At 36.5% G+C, this 13,227-nt stretch overlaps 1 protein-coding gene across 11 annotated transcripts in view; it reads left to right on the forward strand.

Annotated features, from left to right (window-relative positions):
* Positions 1-13,227, forward strand: part of AVL9 (AVL9 cell migration associated) — a 79,923-nt gene that overhangs the window by 25,201 nt on the left and 41,495 nt on the right. For all 11 annotated transcript variants that reach the window (XM_038557280.1, XM_038557281.1, XM_038557273.1 and 8 more), the window contains exons 5-10: positions 473-562; positions 1,884-1,950; positions 3,175-3,215; positions 3,944-3,982; positions 9,480-9,549; positions 9,843-10,381. In XM_038557280.1, the coding sequence (XP_038413208.1) occupies positions 473-562; positions 1,884-1,950; positions 3,175-3,215; positions 3,944-3,982; positions 9,480-9,549; positions 9,843-10,381 (846 nt within the window). The remainder of the gene's footprint in view (positions 1-472; positions 563-1,883; positions 1,951-3,174; positions 3,216-3,943; positions 3,983-9,479; positions 9,550-9,842; positions 10,382-13,227) is intronic.

A 13,227-nucleotide genomic window follows, 5' to 3' on the forward strand; every position in this document is an offset into this window, starting at 1 on the left:
CGGAACAGAGGGAGAGGGAGAAGCAGACTCTCTGCTGAACAGGGAGGGAGCCCTATGCAGGGCTTGATCCCAGAATTCCAGGATCATGTCCTGAGCCAATTAACTGACTGTGCCACCCAGGCACCCTATACTAGGATATTTTAGATGGTAATAATGATATATTAACAGGGATATTGCAGGGGGACTCTTCCAGTATTACTTGTTTTAATTAATTAGAATATATATATACACTATGGTCTCTGTATTCTGAGACATAGAAATCAGAAAATAATCTAGAAAAGAACATTGAAAATAAGGATGGAAATAGTAGAAGAGGGTCTAAAATAAAAATAAGAGTTAAGGAATAATTTTGTTGCAGTATACAAAATAATAAGTTAAATTAGTTTTTCTTCCTGTTCTTTCAATTACAAAGCTGTAACATTTTTTTTTTTACTATTATCAAACTAATAGTACTTTTTTTTTCTTCTTTAAGCCTCTCTATGGCTTACTTCAAGCAAAACTTCAGCTCATTACACATGCATATTTTGAAGAGAAGGATTTTTCCCAAATTTCCATTCTAAAGGTAACTGTATCCCTCTATAGATATATTTGGCTGAAAACAAATTCAATGAATCAAATAAATCTTGTCAGTAATACTGTAAAGATAATATTATTACTTAAGAAAGACATTCTTCTTTAAAAATAACATTGACCTATGATCCAGCAATTGCACTACTAGGTATTTATCCTAAAGGATAGAGATTCAAAGGGGTACATGTATCCCAGTGCAGCATTATCAACAATAGCCAAACTATGGAAAGAGGCCAGACGTCCATCAACTGATGAATGGATAAAGAAGATGTGGTATGAAATCTTGCCATTTGCGACAACATGCATGGAGCTAGAGTGTATTGTACTAAGTAAAAGAAGTCTGAGAAAGCACCATATGATTTCAGTTCGTATGTGGAATTTAAGAAACAAAATAAATGAACATATGGGAGGGGAGGGGAAAAAGGGGAGAGAGGGAAACAAACTTTAAGAGACCCTTTAGCCAACAAACTGAGGGTTGCTGGAAGGAGGTGGGTGGGGGGTGGACTAGAAGGGTGATGAGGATTAAGGAGGGCACATGTAACTGAATTCTCCTGAAACCAATATTGCACTGTATGCTAACTAACTAGAATTTAAATAAAAATTTAAAAAGAAAAAAACCCACAAAAATTTGCAACTTGAAAAAAGAATATTGAAGGGCAATGAATCTACCAAAAATGTACAATCGATATTTATTAAATTTAACCACACTTTTTATTAGGAAATAATAATGACTATAATTAACATAAGTGCTTCTATTAATGGAAAATAGCTCTTTTGCTAGGGCATTGCTTCTCTAAATTTGCTTGTCTTACTAATATACATGATATTAGTAACACATAATTAGTATACATAATATACTAACATACATGTTATGTTTATATATCAGTCTTCTGGTTCCAATCTCCCAATGAAAAAAAAAAAAAAAGGAGCCAAAAAACCAGAAACAGACTACATGACTGTTTTTCTAAAGATGGATAGCTTGTTTTTCTCTTGGCTGCCATTAATGTATGGAACATAGATCTCTCCTAGATTCTAGTGAGTATAGGACAATTAGGTGTTTAGCAAGAAAGTAGAGAGAACTTAGCCTAGAATCCATACCATGTGAATGAACTAAGCTTTAAAATGAGGAGGAAGAGAAGAAGGGAGTACTGGAAACTGGTAAGGTTTCAGCAAGACCTCTACTGTTACTAAAGTTAGTGTCTGGCAAAACAAACTGCCTCAGGTAAAGAACCAGTTTTTTCCTGGTCATCATACTTCTAATTTAGTGTCTAAAATGATTGTAAAATGTTCTAAATTGAGTCTATATTTTATAGGAGCTTTATGAACATATGAATAGTTCCTTGGGAGGAACTTCATTAGAAGGATCCCAAGTGTATCTTGGTAAGTAGCTTTTTACAAATCAGAAACAATGTCCTCATTTCTTTTCATTTTCTAAACTGAGTTATTTGATTAACCAAGTTGCATGTAAAACTTTATAATCAAAGTTAAATTTCTGTATGAGATCTAAATTTAAATTCTTCCGTGTTTGATGTTGCTGCTTCCTTAAGTATCTTCTTCACTAGTATTTGTATTAATTAAGATTATAACATAATTGTAGCAATCTTTAGAGCTATTATTGTATAAAGCAAATTTCTGCTTTTCAGAAGTATAACGGAAGTTTTTTCTTCTTATGGTAATGCTGGCCAAGTCAATTCCCTGTCATAACAGAGTGGGAGAGCAAGAGAGAGATCTGCTCAATTCTTTTCTGTCCTAAGATTTTTCAAGTTGGGAGCTGTGTATGATTTATGCTATTCTGATAATCCAGAACATTCATTGGTGTCCAAGGTACTCAATTGACACTCAATAAATACTCTTTTCATGATGAGAAACAAGTTTGCGTCACACAGCGATTTATGCTCACTCAATTCCTATTTTAGCATTAAGTAGCCAAATTGTGGTAGTTCGCATTTATAATCCTGTTATAAGTAAGCTGGTCACAAAACTCCTGAGAATATATTTTTCTCTGAGTTATTTTCTCTTGTCCTGTGGCAGATGATCGGAGAAGACTGTGATTTAGAAATAATAACTATGGAGTGTGGCAACCAAAAACCATGTTTAAATGATTGACTGCCACTACAGTATAAGCTTCAAATTTCCACTACAGTATACGCTTTATAATTTCTAAACTTGTATAATTTGTAAGATATTTGTAGAATGGGGAGAAAATGTTAGAGCTACATTGTCTACAACAATAGCCCTTAGCCTCATGTAGCTATTTACATTTAGATTAGAATTAATAAAAATTAAATCAAATTAAAAAGTCCAGTTTGTCAGTATACTTGCTACATTTCAAATATTCTGTATTGGACATATGTGGCTACTGTATTGGACAATACAGATTTAGAACATTACCATTATTGTAGTAAGTCCTATTGGACCATGTTATATTTGACTGTTAACAATAATTTGGTAAATTCTGAGTAAATGTGTGCATAACCAAATATTACATAAATATTTTTATATTCTTACTATTCCTATTTTTACCTACCTTTCCTTTGATTGGAGGAAACTTTGACAAAACCCAGAGATTGTCATCACAGATTAGCTTTTTTATTAACATTGTAGGTCTGTCTCCTCGAGATCTTGTGCTTCATTTTCGACATAAGGTATGATACCTTATTTACTTTATAATGTACTAAAATTGTATTCATTTATTTGAGCAAATTCTGTATGCTACAAGGTCGAATGCAGATTGTGGAATACCATATTTTAGTTCTAAGACCGTTCTCATAATGATAAAAGTTGAAAGTGTTGGTAGAGCTTATATGATAGAAATTTTGAAAGGTATAGGAATACTGTCTGTGCAGGGGTGGATACCTTTTTCTGTTGTCTTTGTAATTTCAGATGTCATGAAATTAGAATGGGAAGGAACATGTTTTAATCTTACAGAGTAGTTTGTATATTGCCCTGAGAGTGAAACATTTTCCAATAAAATATCTATACTTATGTCTTCTGATCTTTATTATTAAAGATATGTTGACTGGGACATACACAAATTGATCATTCATTTAACAAACATTTATTGAGTATCTACTATGTGAATGCCCTGGACATCCAGAAATAAATGAATAGTCCTTGCCCTTGAAGGAGCTTGCAGGTATTTCAAGCAAAATAACAACTCCTTCCAAAAAGCACAATTTGTTAAGTGGTTCTTCACTAATACATAATTTTTAGTTTTTCAGTATAAGTTCACAATTTTCAATGTAGTTTAAGCACTGTAGCTAATATTATTGATTAAATCAATGTGATTATGTTTGAGAAAGGGAAAAGGCAAATGAATAAGTGCTTGAGTTATGCTTGAGTTTCTTACTTTAACGCAATATTTTTTCTTTAGGTCTTAATCCTGTTTAAACTAATTCTTCTTGAAAAAAAGGTGAGATTTGAAGGAATAGAGTAACATTTGTTTGCTTTTTTAAATATACTATGTAAAGTTAAAACTAATGGTAAAGTATAAATTAACACTTTTTTGCCTGTCATATTGTAGTAGACTAAAGCACATATTCTTGTTCAATAACACAGAATTATAAATTCATGTAGTCTTTTCTGGAGCCAATTTAAACTGACCAAAATAATGAGGGACTGTATTGGGTTACTGCAGACTTCAAGGCTGATTGATTGAACGATTCTACAGTATAATTAAGTATCGAGATTTTTTTTTCCCCCATCTCTTTGCTCCACAGAGTGTAGTGCTAGCTTTATCCTGTACCTGGTTTCCTTTGTAGTGTAGGTTAACTGCCAACAGTAAGGTTTCAACTCAAGATATTGATCGCAGTGTTGTGACTCCAGCCCTGGGTCAAGGCTCCATGCTCATTGGGGAGTCTGCTTAAGATCCTCTCCTTCTGCCCTTCCCTCCACTATTGCCGACACTCATACTCTCTAAAATAAATAAATAAAGTGGGACACCTCGGTGGCTCAGTTGGTTAAATGGCCGACTCTTGATTTAGGCTCGGGTTTTGATCTCAGAGTCGTGGGATCAGCCCCCCACCCCCACCCCCTGGACTCTGCTCAGTGCAGAGTCTGCTTGTCCCTCACCCTCCCCATCTGCTGCTCACCCTGCTTGCTAGTGCGTTCTCACTCTCTCTCTGAAATGAATAAAATCTTCAATAAGTAAATAAAATCTTTTAAAAAAAAGTTGGTGGTAGTGGTAATACCTATTCCCAAACCATTTAATAAGAATCATCTTTTCAATTTGTTTAGACCCATGAGGCCATGTGTCTGGAGTGAACAAATAAATTGTTACCAAAGAAGTGCATATACTGGTTGGTTTAAACTTGAGTTCCAGATCATTCTCTAGTACAAAAAGATAGAATCACCATGATTTTAGACCAAGGGTGTGCAAACTAGGCCCCAGGACCAAATCTGGCCTACTATATATTTTTATAATGTTTTATCAAAACATAGTTATACACATTCATATACTTATTGCTTATGGCTGCTTTTGCACTATAGTGGCAGAGTCAAATAGTTGTGACAGAGACCATATGTATCACCTACAAAGGAAGAATACTTAATATTTGACCCTTTATAGAAAAAGTTTACTGACTTCTGGTTTAGACTAATAAGGAACCACCCTTGGATATGGGGCCAGTTTTATATACTATATTACTGTGCTAAGTGGAGTAGGGGTAGAATGGATGTTGGAAAGTCAGCCATTTATAATGTCTATTGTGGTTTGTTACCTTAAAAATATCTATTTGTGGGGATCCCTGGGTGGCTCAGCGGTTTAGCGCCGCCTTCAGCCTGGGCGTGATCCTGGAGACCCGGGATCAAGTCCCACGTCAGGCTCCCTGTGTGGGGCCTGCTTCTCCCTCTGCCTGGGTCTCTGCCCCTCTCTCTCTGTGTGTCTCTCATGAATAAATAAATAAATCTTTTTAAAAAAATTTATTCGTTTGGCACAGTAGTAGTTCTCATATTTATTTTCCAGAATTAATGTGAGTTGGACACAGAGCTCCATCTAAGATATTCTGTCACAGAATAATTTATAATAATGAATTATCAGTGAATAAGTACTGGCTCTCCTTGTATATTCTACATGATTCAAATGACTAAAGAGATTTGGAGGGTTTTTTTGTTGTTGTTGTAATGATGTTTCATTGAATGTTAAGTGAAAAGTTGATCCAAGTACATATCAAGCCCATGATCCCAATTTTAACAAGCAAATATTCATTAAAAAGAGACAGGAAGGAAAGACATCAACAGTTTGGTGAGAATATACGTTATATTTTTTATATTAAAGATTTTATTGATTGATTTAGAGCATGAGCAGTGGGAAGGTGGAGGGAGGGGGGGGAGAGAAATTCTCAAGCAGACTCGGCACTGAGTGCAGAGCCCAACACAGGGCTCAGTCTCAAGACCCTGAGATCATGACCTGAGCCAAAATCAAGAGTTAGACACACTTAACTGGTTTAGTTATCCAAGTGCCCCTAGGTTATATTCTTAAGAAGGAAATATGTTTCTAGTTTTCTGTAAAACCATATGTATTTCTTCTTCAAAGAGAAAAAAATGTTTTTTAAATGAATGAATCTAACATATGTGCAGTGTTTTACCTTTTTAAAGTTTTTAGGGGTGCCTGGGTGGCTCAGTCTGTTAAATGTCTGCCTTTGGCTCAGGTCATGAAACCCGGTCCTAGGATCAAGCCCTGCATCAGGCTCCCCACTCAGCAAAGACCCTGCTTCTCCTTCAGCCTCTGCCTGCCACTCCCCTGTTTGTGCTCTCTCTCTGTCAAATAAATAGATAAAATCTTTTTAAAAGTTTAAAAATTTTTGGGATCCCTGGGTGGCGCAGCGGGTTGGCGCCTGCCTTTGGCCCGGGGCGCGATCCTGGAGACCCGGGATCGAATCCCACATCGGGCTCCCGGTGCATGGAGCCTGCTTCTCCCTCTGCCTGTGTCTCTGCCTCTCTCTCTCTCTCTCTCTGTGTGACTATCATAAATAAAAAAAATTAAATAAATAAATAAATAAAAATAAAAGTTTAAAAGTTTTTTTAAAAATAAGGTTTTTAATTGTAAAATACACGAAACACCTAATTTACCATCTTTTTTTTTAAGATTTATTTATTTATTTAAGATAGACATAGAGAGGCAGAGACACAGGAGGAGTGAGAAGCAGGCTCCATGCTGGGAGCCCGACGCGGGACTTGATCCCAGGACTCCAAGGATCGCGCCCTGGGCCAAAGGCAGGCGCTAAACCGCTGAGCCACCCAGGGATCCCCCCTAATTTACCATCTTAACCAGTTTTAATTGTATAGTTGAGTGGCACTGAGTATATCCACATTGTTGTGCTGTCATCATCATCCAATCACAGACTCTTCATTGTGCAAAGCTAAAACGAACTCCCAGATTTCCTCTCCCCACTGACAGTGACCCTTCTACTTATTGTTACTACGAATTTGTCTACTCTGAGTTCCTTATACAAGTGAAATCATGCAGTATTTGCCTTTTTGTGACTGCCTTTTTGTACTAAGCATAGTGTCCTCAAGTCTGATGCATGTATATCACGTGTCAGAATTTCCTTCCTATTTATTTATTTATTTATTTATTTATTTATTTATTTATTTATTTATTTATTTATTTATGAGAGACAGAGAGACAGAGACACAGGCAGAGGGAAAAGTAGGCTCCATGTAGGGAGCCCAATGTGGGACTTGATCCCAGGCCTCCGGGATCACACCCTGGGCTGAAGGTGGCGCTAAACCTGAGCCACCCAAGCTGCCCTCCTCTTAAAAAAAAAAACAAAAAACAAAAAACAAAAACTGAGTGATACTCATTGTATGTACATACTACATTTTGTTTATCCCTTCGTCCTTTGATGGATATTGGGTTGCTTCCACCTTTTGGCTCTTATGAATAATGCTACTATGAACAATGGTATGCATATATCTCTTCAAGACCCTGCCTCCAGTTCTTTTGGGTATATACCCAGAAGTGGTATTGCTAGAGATGGTAGTTCTATTTTTAATTTTTTTGAGCAATCCCCATACTGTTTCCATAGTGGTTGCACCATTTTACATTCATGCCAACAGTGCACAAGGTTTCCATCGTCTCTACACCTTTACCAATACTTGTTATTTTTTAGTTTTTTGATAGTAGCTGTCCTAATAGGAGTGAGATGTTATCTCCTGGTCTTGATTTGCATTCCCCTAATGGGTTGTAATGTTGAGCACCTTTTTCTGTGCTTGTTGGTCATTTGTATGTCTTCCTTGAAGAAATATATGTTCAATCAGGTTTGGGGGCTTTTTTGTTTTGTTTTTTGCTTGTTGAGTTGTAGGTTTCAAACTTTGTTATTGCAGTTTATAATAAAAGTGTTTTACATTGCAATCCAGAGCACACATGGATATACAAATCTGAAAGAAAAGTCTTGCAAAATAGTACTTAGCCTAGCTACATGTAGTGGCATTTATGATCACATAACTTTAATGTGGCAAATCACAGGTACCCTTTGTATATTGATTTGATGAAATAAGGATGTCCTTTAATGCAACCCTTGGTTTCTCTGTACTTGCAAAGCACTCCTTAAGTAAGATCATTCTGTAAGGAAAACAGAAAACTGTGGGTGCTATGCTCTGTCAAATAGCACTTCAGTGTCACTAAATGATTTAATTGTTTAAAAAAGGAAAAAAAAATCACCTAAGCAAATCTTTTGCTTGTTTTTTCAACTAATTTAATGATAACCAAGTGTTAGTTTTAATGCAACATCTAATCCTGTTTTTTTTCCATTTTTAATCATGAAAAATGTTGAACCTACAGAAAAGTTGATAGAATACCATAATGAACTTTTTTTACACATTTGATTTGTATGTGTCGGTAACATTTTGCTACTTTTACATTATGTTGCTTTATATATATGTTCATTTTCCCCCCACCCCGAATCCTAATAATTTTAAAGTCATGGTACTTCACCCCTAAACACTTTAAGATTTTTTTTAAAAGATTGTATTTATTTATTTGACGGGAGAGAGAGAAAGAGAACAGGAGTGGCTAGGGTAGGGGGCAGAGGGAGAGGAGGAAGCAAGTTTCCCACTTGAGCAGGGAGTCTGACACAGGACTCCCTGTCAGTTCCTGACTCAATCTCAGGAACCGAGGATCAAGACCTGAGCCACTAAGGCACCCCAGGATGTATTTCTTAAGAATAAGAGTATATTCCCATATAACCAAGAAACCATTTTCACATTCAAGAAGTTATAACATTTGTACAATAAATGATATCTAATATGCAGTCCATTTTCAAATTTCTTCAGATATTTTAATAATATCCTATAAACTGGTTGTTTCACTCTGGGGATCAAGGGTCATGTATTGCCTTGCCTTGTGGTTCTCTTTAATCTCAAGCAGCTCTACCACCTTGTTCTTTTTGTTGTTGTTGTTTCTTTCTGTTTTTTTTTTAAGAATCTAGACTAGTTAAATTATAAGATTAGATTCGTCTGATTATTTTCTTTTGGCTAATTTCAGATTAAACTTTTGGGGCAAGACTGCTATACAAGTGGTGGTGTGTCCTCAGAGTTATCACACCAGGAAGCCCATAACTGTTTGTAGTATTATCGGTGATGTGAAACTTGATCATTTGATTAAAGCGATAGTCCCCAGATTTCTTCATAGTGAAGTATTTTGCAACTAATAGCTAATCTATGGGCTGATAAATTTGAAGCTATGTGAATGTCCTGTTGCCCAACAACTTTTCACAGTAGTTTTAGCTTCTGTTGTTAATTTTTAACTGAATCATGATGGATGTTTGGTAATTTTTTTTATTCTTTCATTAATATATTTATTAGCTTGTTATTCTTTTGTAAAGGATTTTTCCTTTTCTACACTCCCCCTTTTTTTATGTTGTAGATTCATGAATATTCTGATTTAATTTTTATTTAATCCATTTCAGGTTCTCTTTTATATTTCTCCAGTGAATAAATTGGTGGGTGCCCTGATGACTGTATTATCCCTTTTTCCAGGTAAGAGGGTGACAGTATCTACTCTTCCTATCATTTAACCTATACTCGAACTTTCAATGATAAAAATTTTTAGGAATAAATTTGTTAGGGATAACATTTCTATTTTAACATGATTTTCTTTTGGCAAAGGGTCTCTCTATTTTATATGAGATTTCTCTCTTTTTTAATTATAACATGTGCAAGTATAACTTATTAATATTTTTATAGGAGACTTCCACTATTTAGAATGGAATATGCAGTTCTTACTTTTTCTCACCTTATTGTAAGCCAAGCTCTTCTATTGTATGTTGTAGGCATGATTGAACATGGTCTCAGTGACTGTTCTCAGTACAGACCCCGAAAGAGTATGTCTGAAGATGCTGGGCTTCACGAAAGTAATCCCTCTGCAAATGATTTTCTTTCTATGTCTGCTCCTGACATTTCAAATACCAACTCAGGAACTGTTAAGAAAATTATAACAGGAAGCCATGGAGGAGATGTTGGCATCAAGACCGAAGAACCATTGCTCCAAATAGAAGATGACAGCAGCAAAGGACAAGAACCCAATGATACTAGTCAATATTTGAAACCTCCTTCCCGCCCATCTCCAGAATCTTCAGAAAGTGACTGGGAGACCTTGGATCCTAGTGTGTTAGAGGACCCTACCTTGAAAGAAAGGGAACAGGTTGGGTCAGAACAGACAAACTCATTTCCAAAGGAGTCTGTACCCTCAGACAGTCCTCCAATTACTGTACAACCTCAAGCTAACACGGGCCAGGCAGTCCTGATACCAGGGCTAATTTCTGGTTTGGAAGAGGACCAATATGGCATGCCCCTGGCCATCTTCACAAAGGTAAAGTTTAGTGTGTGCTTAAGATTTATTTATTTATTTATTAGAGAGTACATACATGAGTGGGGGTGGGGGGAGAGGGAGAGGCAGAGGGAGAAGGAAAAAGACAGAATCTCAAGCAGACTCCCCACTGAGCCAGGAGTCCAATGGGAGGCTCAGTTTTACAACCCTGAGATCATGACCTGAGCAGAAATCAAGAGTTGGATGCTTAACTGACCAAGCCACCTAGGTTCCCCTAGTGTTCCTTACTGAGGCCCTTAAAGAATCTGACAACCCTTGTATTTTTTTTTTTTTTTAAGACTTACTTATTTTTCTGAGAGAGAGTAGGGGAGGGGCAAAGGGAGAGAATCCTCAAGCAGATAACCCCTGAGTTTGGAGCCCAACACAGGGCTCGATCCCACAACCCATAAGATGATGACCTGAGCCAAAACCAAGAGTTGGATGATCAACCAACTGAGCCACCCAGGTACCCCCCTGACAACCCTTTTAGAGTTTAACTTAGAGTGTTGAACACATTTTCAGGTCTGAAAATTTGCCTTGAAAACTGTAAAATACATACCAAATGTATAGTGTTTCATATGCCAGATACCATACTAAGCTATAAATTCTTATACCCATGAACTTGCACTCTACCATGAAAGACAGATACATCTTTCTGGTAACTAGAGCAAAGTTTTATGGTTTCTCTAAATACCATCCTTTATGCATGAAGTAATAAAACTATGTGAAAAAGAAAGATGGGTAGTATTGACCTGAACATGTATTTCTTCCTCTGTGATAAATTCTTTCTCAGTTTATCAAGCTTTACAAATAAGTATTTGCCCCAAGTCAGTATTGCAGTATAGTTAACAGAGAATGCTTTGTTCATTTTGTGGCCTGATGGGGGATTCTGAAATTATCTTACTTTGTTTTATGATTGATTGAATTAATGCACAGTTTCTTAAAACTGGGATTTAGAAACTTAGGGAGAAAACACAGGGCACGCCAACTGTTGGTTATGGTTGGTAGCCACCAGTTACAGGTTTTCTGAACTCACATGTGGGTGTTAGGACTGCCTGTACTTGTTGAAGCCCTTTCTTGGGTGTTTCACCCACCCTCTAATTTTTATCGTGTGGAGATATCAAAAGGGCAATTAACTGGGGAGCGATTTTGTTTTTGTCTATGAGGTTGCTGAATTAAAGCAATGTAAACATCTATTTTGTGGGCTGCCAATGAACCATGTTTGGCAGAATTTTCTATTTGTATACATTATGCCACTACTGAATGTATGATACCATCATCTTTATGGTAAATAAAATGTTTTTCTTTTTGGTTCTATGTTTTATTATACACTGATTAAAATCTAATTTGTTATTCAATCACAATTGTAAATACAAGTACTGATTCTTTTATGTCAGTAACTTTGGAGTATGAAATACTCTTTTTTTTTATTGAAGTATAGTTGACATAATGAAATATTCTTAAAACTGAATTGCCTTTAGGCTTTTTTTTCCTCTCTTGAAGATCATAAAGGACTTCTACAGAAGGAATTAGGCTAGCCAAACAGCTTAAAGTAATTTTAAAAATAGCCAGAGAGAAGCTAGGGTGCCTGGAGAATATTGTTGAAGGTAGGATATTGAGCTTTGAAGAGAATAAGCTGACTAGTCCCTTGACTCAATGAACTTATACGTAATAAAACATTTCTGTCTAGAAGATATGCCCCAGCTCTCCAGCTTTCCAGTCTTCTCCCTGATACTTGAAATTACTGGAGGATGATGCCTTTCATGTCAGTTTTAGAAATGAGCTTTACTGAGTCAATACTATGGATACCAGATGCTGAAATATACTTAAACCTGTCCTAGGAGCTGATTTGGGAAGTGTAGGGAAAAACTGGAGTGCAGAGGGAGAGGAGATAGGATTGGAGGAAGCTTTTGAGTCCAGTGCCCACAGCGGGAAGGGGAAGAACTAGGGGAACCAAAGGAGAAGGAGGAAAATTAGAAAACTCTCCCATGTGATATGTGTGCTCTGCTGAACTCTACCACTTTAGAACCAGAGAAATGTTGGAGTGAGGGAAATAGAAGAATGAGGGAAATAGAAGAGAGCTAAAGAGGAAGTTGGGGTAACTATTTTCAGATGTGAAAAACAGTCCTGAGGGCTTTTCTTATGCTTTCCTGATTTTAAATCTTCCTATCAATTCCTACTGGAATTGGCCACACACTGGAGCAAAGCCATTACAGTAGAGCCATTACAGGAGGACCGGCCAAAAGGCCTAGAGCCTTGGGAGTTAAGGTTCCCACTTGCTTTAATCTCATGATTTCTCTTTTCTAGTTATGAGGCAATATTTATTATTTGGTAAAAATTAGTTGGACCTTACCATAAATGGAACTCTGATGAAAAGTCACCTTGATTGAAGTAACTCTTAATTGAATACAAAGGGTTTTTATTTTTAGTACTTAAGGGATAGGAAAAATGATTTTAGGTAATCACTAAAAAAATTATTTTTGAGTCTATTAGTTTTTTAAAAAAGATTAGCTACTTAGTTTTGTCATTTTGGTTTTTGTTTTTAAAGATTTTACTTATTTTTGAGAGGGAGAGAGAGCAAGAACACAAGTGGAGGAGGGTGGTGAGGAGCAGAAGAGGGAGTAAGAGGGGGGAGGGAAGATCTCAAGCAGCCCCACACTGAGCCTGTCCCCGTGTGGGGCTTGATCCCATGACCCTGAGATCATGACCTGAGCCAAAATCAGGAGTCAGCCATTTAACCAACTGAGCCACTCAGGTGCCTAATACAATTTTTAAACATACAATTTAGTAGTGTTATGTTCACATCACTGTGCTATAGATCTCCAGAAGTTTCTCATCTTAAACTGAAA

This window comes from Canis lupus, chromosome 14 (genome assembly GCF_011100685.1).
Source record: "Canis lupus familiaris isolate Mischka breed German Shepherd chromosome 14, alternate assembly UU_Cfam_GSD_1.0, whole genome shotgun sequence".
Taxonomy (NCBI): Eukaryota; Metazoa; Chordata; class Mammalia; order Carnivora; family Canidae; genus Canis; species Canis lupus.